At 56.8% G+C, this 18,440-nt stretch overlaps 1 protein-coding gene across 9 annotated transcripts in view; it reads right to left on the bottom strand.

Annotated features, from left to right (window-relative positions):
- Nucleotides 1–288: 288 nt before the first annotated feature.
- Nucleotides 289–18,440, bottom strand: part of HIVEP3 (HIVEP zinc finger 3) — a 449,220-nt gene continuing 431,068 nt past the window's right edge. For 6 of the 9 annotated variants that reach the window (XM_064493681.1, XM_064493679.1, XM_064493682.1 and 3 more), the window contains 4 exons: nucleotides 15,099–15,274; nucleotides 9,008–9,094; nucleotides 3,705–4,597; nucleotides 289–2,739 (listed from right to left, as the gene is read on the bottom strand). In XM_064493681.1, the coding sequence (XP_064349751.1) occupies nucleotides 1,933–2,739; nucleotides 3,705–4,597; nucleotides 9,008–9,094; nucleotides 15,099–15,274 (1,963 nt within the window). In that variant the 3' untranslated portion in view covers nucleotides 289–1,932. The remainder of the gene's footprint in view (nucleotides 2,740–3,704; nucleotides 4,598–9,007; nucleotides 9,095–15,098; nucleotides 15,275–18,440) is intronic. The other 3 variants (XR_010383875.1, XR_010383876.1, XM_064493685.1) reach the window with 3 other exon arrangements.

Genomic DNA, 18,440 nt, shown 5'->3' with positions numbered 1-18,440 from the left:
CTTCCCTATTGTCCCCTTTTTGTCTTAGTGCTGAAAGAGGTCAAAGGGAAATGAACTAGGTGGTCTGAAGGCTAGACCTGTGGCTGATTTGTCCTCACAGCAGAAGTCAAGCAGGGAAAGGCCCTGAACTGGCAGAAGAGGGAATTATGCCTGAGCTCATGGAAGTGCCTCAGCTCTCTGCACCTCATGGTGTCCTGTCTAAACAAGTTCAACCCAGGAGCCCCCTATGGCCACAGGACTCATACAGCCTGGCTGAGGAATGGGGACCAGCCGAGGAGGTCCCCGATCTGTGGCATTAGCACCTAGCCTGGCTGGGCCGTGACCATGGCCTCTGTGCCTTCTCCTCCCGGCGGGGAAACTAAAGAAAATAATTTCTGGAGGTTGGGGGAAAACTCACCAATCCCAGGATTGGGTCAGCATGCTAGAGTTCAAGTTCCACATTTCAATTTGGGATTTTAATTTATAATCACGTTATCTTTAAATTTTTAAAAATTTTACAAAGCAGGTTTTTGTCCCAGGAAATACAGGGCGGCTTCCTGAAGGAGAAGATGGGGATGAGGAAGGAGGCACTAGCTATTGCTGATTGCTTTGGAGAAGAATTCAAATGACCTCAGGCAACGGGAGGCCAGGGGAAGTATCAAACACCATGATCTTTGTGGAGATAGATATAAATATATATATATATATATATATATATATATATATAGTTTTATTTTTTAAAAGGAGATTTATGCCAACCAAGAGGAGGTCTGGGCAGTTCTTACCAGTCCTGGATTTGGGTACTTCCTGGAGATATTGGAGGCCTGACAGTGTGTGGAGTGGGGACAGGAGGACCAGTCCTGCTGCAAAGAGGTCCAGAAATGGGTCCTTGCAAACTTCCAGTGCTGAGCACTGGAAAAGCCCAGCCACGGAGGAAACAGGGCCCTTTGCACCCCAGGGACCAGACGTGAGACGAAGCCCTAGCCTGGCCTCAGGAACGGCAAGGCAGTGCACCTTGGATCTTGACCCCCAGGGGTTGGGCCCTGTCACTTCAGCCTTGTGGGTAGTTTCTAGAACAAGGAAGGCAGCCAGTGGCCGGGGCCCTGAGAGCAAGGCCGAGGTCAGGTGCTCAGGAACCAGGAGACAGATGGTCAAGGCTCCTTTCCCAGCCCAAAGGTTGGGGTGGGGGTGCAGAGCAGAGGTGCTGGGGCGGGGGAAGGGCAGGAGGATTTGTCTACCCGTCAGCTGTCAGGATGGGATCATGACTCAGACCACCCAGGGGGGGCTGGGAGCCCTGGAGAACAAACCAGCTCCTACCTTCTACCCGCTCCATATATTTTGTGTTGAAATCCTAGGAAAAGTAACATTGTCTTTTTCTTGGGAAAAAAGAAAGTTGGAGTTTTCTGGGCCTGCCCGTGGAGTCTCCTGGCTTGTCCGTCTGCTGGCAGCCAGGGGTGGCCACTACCTGGGGCGGGATAAAGCAGCAATAAATAACCATAAACATCTGTACATAGGAGTGCTTGCTTTTACATTTAATTATATATTTTTAAAAGTTTCTCTCTTTTTTTTCCTTCTCTTCCTCAGTGCAACCCCTTTCTCTCAGCAAATGACCGCCTCTTGCCAGCCATAGGGGGGTGGCTGCTGACTACAGTGGCCAAGGGTGAGGCCCCACCTAAATATTCACAGCCTCAGACTCCTTGTGGTTTTTTTTTTTTTTTTATGTTTGTGTGTGTGTGTGTTTGTTTCTTTTCAAGCAACAAAAGGTTATAGAAAAAGGCACAGGTAACTGCATACGTGATGGGAAGATAAGACGGATGGGGGCGAGCAGAAGCTGCTTGGACAGATCAACAGATGGGACGGGGAGCCCGTGGCGGCATGATGATTCGAGGAAGTCGGCTGGAAACGTCTGTTGCCAAACACCGGAATCCAGATGCTGAAGCGGTCGGAGGGAGGCTAAGTGCTCCGGGGTCCCTGGTCCTCGGGCTGGTGTGGAGATGCCCTGGGCCCCCCACTTCCTGAGGGCTCAGGGGAGCCCTGGATGGTCCTGGGTTCCCCAGAGAGGTTCCTCCTCCGGGCTGGGAAGCGAGCAGAGGCCTCGGCCAGGCAGCCCACGGAACTGCTGCGGTCCAGCGGCGGGGTGGCAGGGGCTGTGGGGTGGGCTGGCGCAAGCGGTGACTCCAGGCGGGGGCTCAGGGCCTCTGCCTTGCGGCCCTGGGGTGGCCGGGGTGAGGCCTCGTGTGGGGTGCGGGGGCTCGGCGTGGGCTCTGCGGGCACCTTGGCCACATGGGGCTCCCTGTCGGGAGGTCGGCCCAGGCCCCCGCTCGTCCTCCCCCTCTCCTTGGGGTAGTCCCCGGCCTCCAGCTCCGAGGAGAGTGTGAATTTGGAGACCTTAGCCACGGGGGACACGGAGGCCGAAGAGCTCTCGGTGGGACTCCAGCGACCTCGCTCCTGGGCCTCCCGGGCCCCTGTCAGGTCGCTGCCACCCCCCGAGAAGCCGCTGACCCAGGTGGCGCGGGGCCCCGGCAGCAGGGTGGGGTGGGCCCCGGGCCGGGCCTGCACCATCTGGATCCCGCCGATGGGAATCAGGGGGCACGGGGCGCGGGTCAAGTGCTGGGAGTGCAGAGGCAGGTGGCTGAAGATGTTTTCCTCTGTCCGGGCTGGGCTGTGGCTGTGGAAGTCGTGGGAGGTGGAGAAGGGTCGGGAGAAGAGAGGATGAGCAGGGCCAGGTGAACAGGAGGGACTTGGCGACTCGGCCTTCTGCTGGGGTCAGAAAATAAGACCGAGTAAGGTGAGGGTTCCATGCTGGGCACGTGGTCCCCGTGCCTCTGGCTGGCATGTCTATCTTCAGAGGATGGGGGTGTCCTGTGGCCCCCATGCGCCCGGCCCTCTATCTTGGTTCTGCTGCGTCTCTTGTTCCTTGAATGGTACTGACCCCACTTTACCCTTGGACGTGAATTCCCACTTAAGGCTCTTGACCTTCTCCCACCACCAGGAATTTGAATGTGATCCCCACATTAAAAATCAAGTTAAGGTGCCTAGGTCATGCTCCCCCCCGGAGCTCGAATCTCTGAGTGGTGGTGTTGATGCGGCTGGTGGTGAGCGGCGGTGTTGGGTCCTGACAGTATGGTGCCTCGAAAGGTGTTGGGAGGGGAAAGGTAAGTTGGCGGTGATACTGGTATCAGTGCTGGGGGGCATGGCAGCGGTGGTGACAGTGGTGGTGTTGGACGACGATGGTGACAACAGTGATCAAGCTGATGGGGTGGCAGTAATGGCCCCTGGAGTGTAATGACGGCAGATGGCACTGATGATGTGACAGGGATGGTGTTGGCTGCGGTGACTCTGAGGGTGCTGGTAGTAGTGATGTTGAGATGTGATGACTTTGGCTGTACTCTGCCCTGTGCTCAAAGAATACATGGGGATGGGGTGGGGGTGGGGTGAGAGGAAATGGCCACACCACTCTTAAGTGGTAGATCCTGGATTTAACCCTAGGAAGCCCAGCTCTAGAGTCCCTGCTTGGCTGCTTCTGAGGCTAAGCTAACTGGTTTCAGGCACCCAGCCTGGTGCCCGGCATAGGCGATGCCCAGCACCCATCTGCTAGGTTATTAGTAATTGCTGAGCTGGCAGGGGTGCAGCTCCACGTGTGATGCCTCACAGAGGTGTGAGCTCACAGCCCCCTACCCCCACCAGTGAGAAGTGGTCCAGCCGCTCTGGGGGCAGGAACTCACCCACGTGGAGGCGCAGGTCTCCGCTGGGCTTCTGCCGAGAAGCTTGTGAGGTAGAGGCGCAGGCGGGTAGACGGCCCGCGGGGCCAGCCCTGAGCCTGGGCCGCGCTCGCCCGCCAAGGGGCTGCCCGGCCCCGCCAAGGCCCACTTCCCTGGCAGCGCTGACAGTGGCGGTGACTCGGCCTGGCCTGGAGACCATCTCCTGGTGGGCGAGTGTCTGGGGGGGCCTGGGTCTACAGCGCCCTTGCGTTCAGGGGGCAGTTCCCTTCCCAGGGGGTGAGGGGTGAGAGGAGACAGCTCAAGTCTCGGAGACCTGCAGGGGAGAGGACTTGTCTGGGGGCCAGGTGGGCTTGTGGCTGAGGCCTGGGGCTCTCGGGCCGGTGAATGTCGTTGGGGAGAAGAGTCGCTTTTGGTTAGTGAGAGTTTTGGGGCGAGTGGTGGGCGGCTGCCTGCTTCTTTGCTCGGGGACCATGGCCTTCTCGGGGATATGGCCTTGGAGCTCAGGGCCGACCCTGTGTCCTTCTCCACGGAGCCCGATGGTCCCAGCCGGGGGAGGCACAGGATGCTTTGGCTGGACGTGGAGCCGCTGCCAGCTGCCAAGCGCTCGGCTTCTGGGACCGAGCTGCCCCATGTAGCTTGGTTGTCAGAGGTGGCATCTAGGGGCTGAGGGCCCCGAACAGGTGAGGAGTCTGCCGGCAGCGTGGCTGGCTGGCCAGGTGGGGGTGCCTCCGAGGACGGGCCTGATGGCTCGTCCTGGCTCTCCTCCTCGTCCTCATCCTCATCTTCGTCCAGGTCTGAGTCCGAGTCCGAGTCCTCCAGGTCTGAAAACTGGTGCTCTGCCACGGCCTCTGCGCCCTCTCGCCCTTCCGAGTCCTGGAATGGGTCATCACTGGTTCCTGAGGAGCAGACACAGGAGACCTGAGGTCACAGCCAGCCCCACACTGCTCTGCTCTAAGCCCCAGTGTCCTTGTCTGCAAACTGGGCCTGACAGCCAGAGCAATGGCACAAGACTGTGGAGAGGATGAGGGCTATGGCAGATATGGGAACACTGTGTATTATCACAGTGAACAAGAATTACCTTGTATCTACCATGTGCCAGGTCCCGTTCTAGGACCTGCTGTGTATTAGTTCACTGACTCCTCAAATTAGCCTGCGGGGTTGGCACTATTCTCACCTTCGTGTAACAGATGGGGAACCAAGGCAAGAGAGATTAATAAGTCACTTGCCCAAGTACGGTAAGTAGGAGGGCTGGTTTCAAACCATAGCAAACAAGACAAGCCTTTTTTTTTTTCATTAGTATTTCAGTGCTGGCTCTACCATGAGCAAGTCAAGTCGCTCTGCTGTGCCTCAGTCTCCTCCTTTGTCAAATGAATATAATCTCACCTCACAGGGTTTGCTCAGGGGAATAAACACACCCCTGGCACACAGCAAGGGCTCAAATAATTATGGTCACTCTTAATACCTTCCTAAAGAAATCTGTTCTTCTGGGACGCAGCAGCCATGTTGGCTGGCCCAGCAGCACTGGACATGGTCAGTTTACACACGCATCTGCTACAGCGGCCAGGCTGCTGCTGGCTGGTACAACGGCATCTGGCAGGTGGCAAGCCCTGGCCTCTGTGGGGGTTTGGCTAAGCTGGCTCCAGGCTGCAGAGCAGGGTCTCATCCCAGCTGCTCTGGTCCAGAGAAGGTGTTGCCTTTTCAGAACCCCTGCTGCTCCCAGCTTGGTGGCGGGGTGGGGGGAGTGGAAATAACAGCCTCCTGGTCTGGCTTCTGGTGGGGCAGTCCCCGCCAGCTTGGTCACCTAGAACAGAACACAGGTCTAGTTTGACCAGCTCTGAAATAGGCAGCCATCAGGACTCCAGGGAGAGCTCTGCTAACATCTAGCCCACCTGGCAGGCTCCGGAGAGGTTGGGTCCTGCTGGCCCAGCTCTAGGCCCAAGCCAGCACCCACTCGACTTGGACACACAAGCTGACTCAGGCCACTATTGCAACCTGGCTTCCAGACCCCACCACACTGAGCTTCCCCTGGGCCAGAAAGCCCAACATTTGTGCTTCCAAACAGCTCAACATACAGCAGTCAGATGCATGAAATGGATGACAGTCGGCATTCAGGAGGATGCAGGTCAAAAACTATGGGGTGGAGCTGGGGCTGGCAGGTGAAGGGAGGGCCATGGGGCCAAGAGCACGGCCTCCTGGCAGCTGGGAGCAGACTGATGAGAGGGGGATTGTGAAGGCAGTACGAATGAAGATGGGGGTGCCAAACATGCTTTGCAGTTTTGCCCCAGGCATTTACTTCCCCTGCCTAAGACTTTAGCAGGGCCTGGTTCCGCCCCAGGATTTCACCTAGCCTGCCCTCTCATTGACGTGGGGAAATCCAGGCTCAGAGAGGGCAAATGCTTCCCCAAGACCACCCAGGGAGTAGTGGCTGAGTCAGGACTAAGGTTTACAAGCCTTGCATTATTACACTGCCAGTTAAAAAATGTTTTTATGCATCGAGAAGCAGGGAATGGTCTGGGTTTGAATCCCAGCTCCTTTCCTTGCTGCAGAAGGTTGAATAATTTACTTTTTCTCTCTGTGTTTGGTTTCCTTGTCTGTAAAATTGGGGTAAGAATAATAAAAATCACCTTATGAAGCTGTTGGGAGGATTGTGAGGGTCTGACATCTCGTAAGTACCCTGTAAACCTTAGCTATTATCATCCCAAGTACCCCCCATCCTCAGCACAAGGCAGCATTGCCAGTATCTCATCTTGCAGTTGAAGGTCAGAGGGGTAGTGCTACTAGTGAGTGAGTCTGCTCCTGATATTCAGCAGGAAGGATCCTCATTTTTACAGATGAGGAAGTTTTAAGGGGCAGAGGGCGGTATCCTGCCCTAGACACCCAGCTCAGGAATAATGGAAGCCAAGGGTCCCCTGCCCAGCACAGGGCTTGCTGGGCCCCCCCACATCATCTGGGCTTCTTCAGGGCTTCATGGGATGTCCCTGCCCTACGGCCCAATGCCCTTCTTGCTGGGATTACTGTCAAGGTTCCACAAAGCTCCGCCTCTCTGGGGCCTGGGACCCACAGGTTTTAAAGACGGAATAAAGGGCGCTGGGGCGCCGAAGGTATTTGGCCACACGGTGGCGCCGGTGCTCAACCTCCTCACCCTCAGGGACGGGGCTGCAGTGCTGGCCCGGCCACCCGGAGGCAATCGTTCCTAGGCTGTGCTCCCAATCTCCACTTCATGTCTTACAGACAAGCGCCTCCCCGAATCTTCCTCGTCGCGGGAAGCGGCAACTCCATCCTTCCAGTTTCTTAGGCCATAAACCTCGGAGTCAGCTTTGGCTCTTTTTTTTTTTTTTTTTTTTTTCATGCCTCCCTTCGTCCCCCAGGTGTCAGCAAAACCGGTTGGCTCTATTTGCAGACTGTATCCAGAATCCGATCATGTCTCCTCACCTCCTTGAGCCCAGCCAGTCTGACACGTGGTCAGTCTGGATCACTGCCTCCAGCTGCGCCCCCTAGCGGCCACCCTCTGCATACACAGTCAAGGAGCGTCAGAGGGCGTTGCTCCACTCGGCGGCCAAGTCCATTCCTTGACCTTCACAGCCACAGACCTCTGACTTCATCTCCCCTAACTCTGTCTGGCCTCTGCACTTGCTGTTCCCTCTGCTGGGAGAGCCCCTCCCCCAGGCCCCACCTGTCTTCATGACCTGTCTCTCCCTTTCCATCCTCTGCTCACACCACCGCAACAGAGAGGCCACTCCTCACGCTTCCCAGCCCCTTCATACTCATTGCCCTTGCCCTATTCCACATTTGTTCATTGCCTGGCTCCCCTCTAGAATGCAGGTTTCCTGAGGAAAGGAACTGTGTTTTATTCATTGCCAAATCTCTAGCACCTAGAACAGGGCTTGGAACAGGGCTGGTGCTCAGTATTTCCGGAATGAATGCATGGATTTCATCCTCAAATAAGGTCGCCCTTTTTGGTCTCACTGGGAAAATGAAGCTGGGAGAGCGGCAGGGAAAACTCAGGGCCCCTCAGTGGATCCCTGGTGCAGTGCTAGTCAAAACCCCCTGACTCCCACCCTGGGAGGGCTCTGGGCTTGGGGGCAGCTCCCTGTCCAGCCCACCAGGCTCTGGAGTGGCGTGGAGCCAGTGTTTTTGTCTGACGTCTGGCAACTGCCTTAACCTGTTCGAGTGTTACTAAATTTCCTCAACTCAAAACGAGGCAACACAAGTTTCTACCACAATTATGAGGACTCAAAGAGACATCTGTAAATGGCCTGATGCACTTTCTTGATCAGCATGGTAACCCCACATACTCATTTTGGGTGGCACAGCCCCAAGTTCCTTGTGTTCTGTTCAATAAAGGTGATTTATTTCACCTAAAAGGAAATGTGATCCAGCTCTTTTGTCAGACTGCACGTGCATCCCCAAATCAGGAAAACAAGACTCACACACATCTCTCTTTGTCACACTCTGATTCTTGATTCCCTTTTTAGGGAATCTGATCAAAGGTTTGCCTGGCGCAGGAGGAATGTCTCTGGCCTCCCTCTGCTGGGGGTACTGCCTGCTCATCCATCCGCCAAGCTTCTTCCCTGGATGCTGGGAAGACACACTGCCTTGGACTCACCTTACCCTCTGCCCTGGCTTCTCAGGAACTGGTTCTAATATGCCTCTTGCTGGTGGGGGACTGAGGCCAGGGTGTGGTGCTGGGATGTGGATTGGGATTGGGAGGTCACGTGGGGCTGTCAGGTCTGTCTGGCTTTGGCTCTAAGCCTCTAGCTCTAAAAGGCCCAGGTGTCAGGCCTGTGCCAGAGTGTGTAGATGTGAGTGTGGGTGTGGAGCATGTGTGTGGACCTCAGAGTGTCATTGTGAGGGTTTGTCCAGATAATGCATGGCTTGTGTCTTGAACATACCTGACACAGAGTGGGCACCCAATCAGTGTTGACTATCATGATTCATGTATTAACTGATTCACCATCCATATTCACCCAGCACCCATGGGTGTCAGGTGCTCCACCTGCACTGCAGACAAGTCATGCATAATTGCTCCAGCTCCCAGCATGTGCAGAAGTAAATGGAAGGTGGGGGCGATCATCCTGTGAACTTAACCTTTGTCTCCCCTTAGCTGGGAAAACTGGAGAAGAGGGCATGGAAAGGGTAGAGGAGGGAGAGGAGGACGAGGGAGACAAGGAGATGAGGACAGAAAGGAAGGCAGGGCGAGGGCAAGTGGAGGAACAGACCAAGGAGGAGCAGGAGGAGGGGGAGATGGGGAGGAGGGAGAAGGGGGAGGAGGGAGAAGGGGGAGGAGGGGGTTGGCAGTTTCTTACCTTCTTCGGCTTCCAGCTCCTCCAGCACCCCCGTCTCTTGGCACTTTTTGCTGTGGGCCTTCGACTTCATATGCTTAGTCAGATTCCCTGGAAAGGAATGACAACAGACTCAGGCTTGGCTGGAGGCCGGGGGCCAGGGTGGCAGGTGCCAGGACATCCCTCCGCTCAGGTGTGCAGGTGGGATGTGCAACCACAGCCATGCATGACGGTACCCAGAAGCTGAGGCAGCAGGGCGTGGGGCTGTGAGGGGACAGGGGATAATGAGGACGTGAGATGCTTTAGTTAAAAAAACAAACAAACAAAAAAGAAATTAAAAGAGAAGTCATATGCAATAGATTTTTCCTGCCGTTGATTTAACTCTGGGCCCAGGAGCTGGTGATGCTCCTCAGTCAGGATTACTGGCCGTCTCAAACGCCGGGGCGAGAGCAGGGCTCCCGTACACCAGCATGGTGGGTGGACACGAGGATGCCCTTCCGGCTGAGGGCACTGGCAGGGTAGCCCACTGGGAGGAATCTTAGGGTTTGGGAAGAGGAACCAGGACAAAGTTACTGTTAGAAATGGAGAGAGGGCAGAAGGTGTAGAAAATCTGCTAGCTGGGGACCTGGGGGCCACAAGGCCGAGGCCCAAGCCCTGACTGCCCTAGAGAGTCACGTCCCCTTCCTAGTCTTCCAAGGTCACTGCCATGCAGACACAGGGTTGGAGGGGTGTGTGGAGGGAAGGCCAAGCAAAGGCTCTGCCCTTCCCATGCCTACGAAGCCCTCAGCGGGGGAGACTGACTCTGCCCCCAGTGGTCAGTCCCACCCCACGGGCTGATGAGCAGAGGCAGCTGCTCTGTGGAACCAGGGGAAAGACAGCAACACCTTCAGTTCTCCCCCACATGTGCACAGCACCTCACAGGCCACAGAGCCCTGCGGGCAGGAGTGCTCTGTGCAGGGGCAGCCAGGGATCCCCAGCCTGTCCCAGAAGGATGCAGGGTGATGCCTCAAGATGTTCCTTTGGGCCGAGCAGCCACCTCCAAACTGTGATGTGCTCACTGTTGCTCTGCAGATTGCTGTATTTCCATGTGGTTGTTCATCTGATAAATCATAAGGTCCTTGAGTCAAGTGCTTGGTCACATTAATCTTATTAGTTGGCAAGTTTGAACAGAGGGATGGACGAGAGAAGAACAGACTCCAGGAACAGATGCAAAGAGAGATTGGTGGGTGGATGGATGGGTGGGTGGAGCACACGTCCATCCATGGAAGGACAGACAGGAGGGTAAAAGGATGGGCAGGTAGATGGAAGGATGGATTAGTGTGAGGACAAATGGGAGAAGAGGAGGAACAGATAAGATGAGAAAATAAATGGGAAGATAAATGGATAGGAAAACAAACTATTAGATGAGAGGATGGGAGAACTAGATAAATGGGAGAAGAGATGGGTGGTGGATGGCTGAACAGGGAGAGACAGCCCAAGGATGGATGAAAGGGTGCTTCTTAATCATTCTGAGAATTCTCGAGAACCTTAAGGTTTTGCTGAGAGAGTGATGGGAACCTTCAGCTGAGACTCCCTGAGGTGTGCAGGTCAAGGGCAGCAGGGATGGAGAGAAGCTGGTTCTTTCCCCCTTCCTCCCCTTAGTCCTACACTGTAACCTCATCCTTCCCAACTCAGGTTTTCCCCCTTCACCTGGTCAGAAACCTGGATCTTCTAATCCTGGCCAAATGGGGGGGCAAAGCCATAACTTCCAGGGTCATCCCAGGGTCAAAGGGTCCCCAAAGGTCTCTGTCCAGCATCGTGGGCCTCTGCTCTCACTGTTGTGAGCAGGCCTCAAGCCTGAGCAGGATGTCTAGAGGTGGGAAAGGCAGTTGGGGTCTCCCATGGGCCAGAGGAGCCGAATGTCCCCTGATGTTCCGGGACCAGCCCATCATCCCCTGACTACCCCAGACCACAGGGGACTATGAACACTGCTCATTCTGGCTCTGATATTATTGCTATACTTGTTCTGCCTGGACGATTTAGGTCTCTAGTCAACCAACTTAAATGCTGAGCACACAACGGGTGCATGAGATCCACGTGTGGGAAAGGCTCTTCTTGTTACAGAAGCAAAGTGTTGGAAGGAACCTCCCAGACCATGTGATCCACCCACGCCAGGCCCAGGAGCTTCCTGCTTCTGTTCTGACTCTGGGCCCTGGTGCTGAGGATGCCATTGGACGAGATTATCGGCTGTCTCAGGGGACGGGATGGTCCCGCTCACCAACATGGTGAACCAACCAGCTGAGGCCACCCTGCCAGTTAGCGCAGAGCCCCGTTTGGAACCAGGCCTGGGGGACTCCAGGGGTATGGCCTGCTCCACACTGGCAGGATAGAACCAGGGTGTGTAGACGAGCACGGCCTTAGGTGTGAGTTGGGCTCTGCCACTGGCTAGCTGTGTGCTCTTGGGCAAGTTTCTAAACCTTCTGAGCCCGAGTTTCTGCAACTATAAAGTAATACCTACCTCTCGGGGACGCGGGGAGGAGCTGATGAGGAAACACGTGAGGCGTGGCAGCAGAGCGTGCCTGGCAGGGAGCAGGTGCCCACTGCGTTCCCCTCCCCCACAAACAGCCACTCTGGTGAGCACCCAGGAGGGCTCTGCCACAGCTGTGCTGCGTGTGGAGGGGAGAGATGCTGAGATGATGCTTGTGATGCAAATGGCTTTACCAGTCAGTCTGGGCTCAGGACCCCCAGGAGAAGGCACCAGGCGGCTCTGGACGCCGGCTTCTCCTCTGCCCCTGCCCCTGGAGGCTGCAGGGAGGAGTCGGGAGTCAGAGTGACTATCTGCACAGGCCGTGTGGTTACAGGGGCAGACACCGGATGAGTAGCCCTGAGTGTCGTCCGGTGCCTTCCCTGATCCCCCTTCCTTGGGCCCGTCCCCTCCTCTGTGAATTGAAAGAGGTGTACCAAATGGCCACAGGTGTCTTTTTCGGCCTGGAGACCCTTTTCCTGTCAAAGGTCAGAGCATTGGCTGATCAAGTAGAGTCCACAGCTTCTCACCATCGTCCCAGCCCCTGACTAAAAGCACGACAGTCCCAGAATGAACGAGGAAAGGCAAGTGGATGGAAAATGATGGGCATCTGGAACAGAGGTGGGCCCTCTGCAGAGGTCATCAGCCAATGACCCTCTCTGACCCCTTTGGCCTTGAGTTTGGCCACCTGCCCTCCCTTGGTCCCCGAGGCCGGCCCCAAACTGCCACCTCTGTCCGGAGGAGATCGGCGCAAGGGACTATGACCGGCACAGCCACTCTGCTGGTCTCTGGGAATCTTCTGAGAAGAGGACACTAGACTCCTGGCCCCCGAACATCCCAGTGGGCCCTGCCCGGCCCCACCCACTGAGATGCCCACCTCCGGCTAGCAGCCGGGGGCCAGAGCTGCCGCCACAACGTCTAACACAGAGACGGAGACACAGACAGGCAGACAGAGACGGACAGTAAGGGCTCCCTGGCCAGGCACAGCCACGTGGTGGTGACCGAGGGCCCTGAGGATCACAGGGCCCAGCCTCAGCTCTCACGCAGCCTGGCTCGGCCCAAATCTGAGACTGAAGGGAGGGAGAAGATGGGGGCAGCCGGATGTGGGCAGGAGCCCTGAGAGGCGAGTGCCAGTCTTGCTGCGTCCCTCATTCCTCATCCTGTGCAGAGAGAGCCAGGAGTGAGCTTGTGCCCTTTCCATCTGCCTCCTCCCCTCACTGGCCCCTCTCTGAGTCCCAGAGTTTGAGACTCCACTGTTTCAGATGCGCTCGCTGCTCTGGGTCTGGAAAGTGTCTTTCCAGAAGCCTCCAGGAGCATTTGCAGAGAGCTTAGCACTCTCCCCATCCTAGGGTGAGTGCAAATTCCTGGGCGGGGCCTTCAGGGCTCCACCCTAAGTCTCCACCCCCGAGGCTCCATCCTCAGGGCATGGGAAGGGCTTGCAGATCCTCCACTCAGGTTATGTGCTCTGGACCCTCCAGTGCTCTGTCCTGGCTCAGAGGGACCCAGGAAGGTACTGCAGATATTGGAGTTGTGGCTTCCACTGCAGGAATTTCCTGGAAAATTTCCTGCCAGGGACCTAGGACCCTCTCAGACCTGGCAGGAAAAGACCAGGCCTGTTCTCTCAATAAAGTCAGAGGGAATTGAATCGGGGCCCCTTGGGGAGATTGTCCTGGCTAGGAACTCAGCCAGATGGGTTTTTGCCGTCTCACGTGGCAGGATGGTGGCTCCCTGAGGCGGCGGGCCGCTCTGCATGGCCCTGGGCTGGGAGCACTCTCAGGACTGGGCTCCTCATGTAGAGAACAGAACAGCATGGTCCCCAGGACACACCCTGGGAATAGGGGCAGCAGTTGGGATCCATTCTGGAGGCCACCTGATTTTGCTCCTCCTTCCCGACAAGGGAGGAGCTCCTCACAGGGAGGAAGACGGTGAGGGTGCTGGCCAGGAGGCTGAGGTCTTGGCTTCTAGTTACAGCTCCAGCTTTAACAGTCATTTCTGATTTTGGGGACCCATTTTCTTCACCTTCAAGGGTGACTTGGACAAAAGGTTTTTCAGCATTCAGAGTCAAAGTCTGTTATTTACATTGCTCGTCAATTATTCCCATCTCTCTCCTGGCCACTAAGGCCGGAGGAAGTGGGACTGCAGGGGGCGCATGGGGGACAGAGCCCACGCCCAGGGCCGAGGCATGCTCCAGGCCTATCTGTCCTCTCCAGACACCCTCTCAAACATTGTTTATGAGACATCTAGAGAGAAGAGGGTGAGGGTGAGGAAGGAGGATGGGCGCCTCTACACACCCACACCTTGGCAGGCAAGTTCAAGTTCCACTTGAGAATGATGGTGGGAGGACAGAGTAGGGCAGGCTAACAGGGTCAGCAGATCAGAGCTGGGTACTCAGTCAGAGAGGGGGCCATGAGTCAGGGAAGGGGATAAACCATCCCCTGACCTAGCACAGAGAGAACGGAAGGGGCTAGCAAGAGGAGGAGGAAGTGAGGAAAGCTGGGAGACTCCAAGGGGCCTCCTCAAAGCTGCTGCCCAAGCCTCTCTCCGGAGGCAGCTTTACCAACAGAAGGAAGGTCAACAGGCAGCAAAGCCGAATCTGCTCTCCAGTTCCATCCACTGAAAAACCACACGGCTCTGGTGGAGGCTGGTGTGGAGGCCCCCAACCTGCCAAAAGGAGAAAGCAGGACCCTCGTGCACAAATCCTGAGCCGGGAATCTGCAAAGCTCAAGAGGCTGAAGCCACCAGGGGTGCCAAGAGCCCCGGGCCTCCCTCTGAAGTGCTCGCTCTGCTCAACTGCCAGGAAGTAAGAGGCTGCGATGCCTTCCTGCCTGTCCTGCAGGTGCAGCCAATGGAAGCAGCGGAGAAAAGCTCAGTCCGAGTCTCATGCATTCAGCCCCACTGGTCCACACCCGGGTCCTGGGTGGCTACAGCAGCCCAGGCCACCACCACTGCAGCTTTCTGGATGCGTACACCCTCATCGGCCAGCCCTCCTGCCTGTCACAGGTGACTGCCGGAGCCTGAGTTGACCCTGCTGTGCAGTGTGGCGGGGGCGGGAATGACGGGGCTGCCCATCTGGGTGTGGGGAGGGCCCAGCCCTGTGCTGAGAGCTGCAAAGAAGCTGGACAGAGTGGGAACATGGTCTGAGTGGTGAGGCAGGGTGGAGGCAGGGGCAAACTCTGGCATGAGAAGTGACCATGCGAGTGTGTTAAGTGGCTCGTGGTGGAATGGATTTCCAAACTCAAGAGTGGCAGTGACCAGGGTGGATGCTGGAGCTTATCAGATCGATGGATAAAGGGCCAAGGGGACATGCAAAACGAAGGGGGATGAGATCGAATACAAAACCAGGCGCTGTGCGCTAGAGTGCCACCGCCTGGCGGCGGCGGGAATCGCGCAGGTTGGGTGGAGGGACCCCGTGGGATCCAAGACGATGGGCGGGGCAGCCACGGGGCGCCACCGCCCAGTCTGGAGCGGGTTGCTCTGCCACTAGGGAGCCCAGGAATCCGGCGGTGCCCAGGCCCCAGGCAGAGAGGTCCGGGCCCCGGGCTCTGTGCTGGGGCTCCCAGAGGGGAGCTCCCTGCAGCAGGCAGGGCCAGTGCCCCGCTGACCGTCTCTTACCTTTGGTTTTAAAAGCAAAGTGACAGTGCTTGCACACATAGGGCCGGACGTCAGTATGGGTGCGGATGTGTTTCTTCAGCATGCTGGGCTTCTTGCAGCGAATTCCACACTCCTCACAAACATATTTCCCTCGGCCGCGGCCTCGCACATATACATACTCTTCGTTTGATTTGTACCTATGAGCAACAGGCGTCATGGTAAAGGAACAAAAAACGAGGAGAAGAGGCAGGTTCCCACCTCAGAAGATGCACGCGCTTCCTGGCCGCATCCAGCCCTTAGGGTAGTTGGGAGAGGAGGACGCGGAGCAGAGAGAACCACGGGTGGGGCGGGGGGATGCACCATGGACCCTGCACCTGCCCTGCCCTCAGACAGGTGGGGCCACCCCCTCCTCTCCCTCGAAGGCAGCAGACCCTGGTGCTCCCTGCTGAGAGGGAAGCCACAGATGCGCAGAGGGCCTCTCTTCCAGATCCAGCCTTGGCACCAGCTTATGCTCCCAAAGAACAGCCACTCTGGGCCACCACGTAACCAAGAGAGTAGAACAGGTAACAACCACAGTTCTGGCAGCCACCACAGACCAAGTGCTCACCCTGGGCTGGGCCCTTGGCCCAAATTAAATCACAGTCATGAGAAAGAGCCCTTAAAAGCCTGAGGCTTCCACAGCCAGAAAGGGACAGAAGTTGATCTGAACCTGCCTGCCCCAGAGCCTGTCCACCTCCCATGAGGGGCGACAGGCACTAAACCAGTCTGCTAGGAGGCTGCCCAGACACATGTGGGAGGCGGGGACCACCAACATTTCCCTGCCCTGAGCCTGGAAACTGGGGGCCCGGCGCTTGCTCCCAAACCCCATCTCCAGCAGAGCTGGAAGCTCTGGGGGACCCAGATTCCAGCCATCTGGCCTCTCACTCGGCCTCCAGGGATCACCTAAGGTCACAGTGGGAAGTGCTAATAGCTGTCAGGAGCCTCTGGGGGTAGCCAGCACACCTGCTGGGCCTCAGGGCCACTGCTGCTCTCAGCCCTGGATCAGGGTGCTCTTACGTCCACCTAGACGGAAACGCACCAGTCTCACAAGGCTCACTCCATCCTCATCAAAATGCCATGTTGGTCTAGTGCTCTAGATGTTTTGACGGAGAGACGGCTGCGATGGGGCCGAGGGAGGGGATCCTGGCATTATTCCAGGAGAAAAGCTTTCTGACTCATGGGGGCCTGTCGGCCTGGGGAGAGGTGTGGCCTCTTGGTCTGCCAGTGTGCCTCCAACACCCAGCAAGAGGCCTGCCCGGGCCCCACATTCACCCTGCACATCACCCCCTGCCCAGAAGGTACGTCACCCAAACTTGGGGGAGGGGGGCTGTGCAGAGAGGCAGGGAGGGGCCTGGGGGAGGTGAGGAAGTGACAACAGCTGGTGCTCAATCCTGGTCCTCTGGGGCCGTCAGCTTCCAGCTGAGAGGATGTCACAAGGATGGGCTTGCAAGAGGGGACACAAAGGGAGGGAGCCATCAGGAGCGATCACCAACACAAACACGTACCCGTCCACGCTCACACACACTCACCTGCACTCACACACATTCACCACCTCCCCACTCTCATACTCAAATGCATACACTCCCAGGTACTCACACACCACCAACACCCACACTGACACACCCCTATATTCCTCACTCTCTCACACATGTACTCACACACACACGCACTCACACACACACGCACTCACACGCACTCACACAGGGACCACTGGCTGAGAGTACAAGTGGATCCTGGTTTTGTCGCCTTGGCATGGGCCAACTGACATCACTCAAGTTGTCTAAAACTGCCCTTTCCTCCTTTTATGGGAGGCCAGTTTCAGGCGCCCAGTCCTCAGGCTGGGGGCCAAACTTTCCCTGGGTCTAGGGCAAAGCAGGATGTCACTTTTAAGGGGGAGAACAGAAGGCCCAGGAGGGTGGTGGGGAGAAGTGACTTGACTCACTTTGCTCTCGGGAAGAGCGCCCTGTGGGCAAACACAGGGCGTCTGTCTCCCGGTAGTGCTGGAGGTTCACCCTCACGCACGCAGCAGGCCTCCGGGACCCCAACCAGCTACCACACCCTGGATTTGACTTCCTGGTTCCCTCTGTTCCCCAGGACCCAGGCTGAGCTGGGCACCCTTCTCCTAGCTGGAGAGAAAGAAACGAGAAGGGCTTGGTCTCCCTTTGGCACTGGACACCGACCTCCACTCGGCCTTGCTCGGCGGAGACACGACCCCTCTCCTCCCACTTCCAACCGTGACGGTACCTTCCCGGCCCCCTTCCTTCACCCCCTGCTCCGGTGGGCACTGTGAGGGCCTCCCGGAACACAAGCCCACGCTGCCCTGACTTCTACCACATCTGGGCTTCCCTCTGTGCTCAAGCCAGCTCAGATGCAGGCATGGAGTTCACCTACCTGGGCTGCGCTCAGCCCCTTCATTCTCCCTCTGTAGTGAGCTTAAACCACACGAGGTTATCCAAATGGAGATGCACACACACACAGAGGAAGGACTCTGCTTGAGCCTTCAAGGGTGGTGCCCTGGCTCAGGTGTTGAGTGGGGAGGCACCACTTCGTCATGCTCTGTGGAAGGTGCACAACTCCTGGGCTGGGAGGGGCCGGAGAGGATGCTGAGGTACAGAGGCAGGAAGGGAGGACTCCAGGTAGGGACTCCAGGAGCAGAGGCATGTGTGTTAAGAGACCTGGAGCGTTTGGTGAGCAGGAAGGCTGGGTCACCGTCAGCCTTGAATGCCATGCTAAGATGTTTAGGCTAGTCAAAGTTGTCTTAAAGAAAGCTTCAAGAGAGGACACTTCCCTGGCACCACAGGGAGTGGTCTGGAAGAGGAGGGACTCAGAGTCTGATACATGCACGCGTTCTAGCACAGGGATTCGAGGCCTTCTGGGTGTAGACTCCACAGCTTTGGCGGCTGTCTGGACAATGTAGGGGCCGCCTTGAAGGAGTAACAAAGATGGCAAGTGTTCAACTTGGCCAGCTCAATGGCACCATCCACGGGCTTATAGAGAAATGGTACAGGACTCTAGTCTTTAACTGCTGAGTGTGAGATACTTGTGAGGGAGACGTGAAGAAGCGTCTAGTACACAGCTGGGCATTCGTGGGACTCAGGCCAGGACATGTCGATTTGTGAGGAGGGAGGCGGCCCCTCAAGAGAGCGTGAAAACAGGAAGAGGATGGGGAGAGGGACTGGGAGACACCCAAATGTGAGGGTGGGTAGAAAGATGGCACCAAAACCCATCCCCTAGCAGAGGTTTCCTGTTAGGGAGACAGGAGAGAGGACGGGCACCAGCAGCACCCAGCTCACAGAGATCTGGAGGAGGGTAGCCTCTGGGGGT

Source organism: Camelus dromedarius, chromosome 14, assembly GCF_036321535.1.
Source record: "Camelus dromedarius isolate mCamDro1 chromosome 14, mCamDro1.pat, whole genome shotgun sequence".
In the NCBI taxonomy this organism is placed as follows: domain Eukaryota; kingdom Metazoa; phylum Chordata; class Mammalia; order Artiodactyla; family Camelidae; genus Camelus; species Camelus dromedarius.
This window is presented reverse-complemented; position numbering and strand designations above follow the sequence as displayed.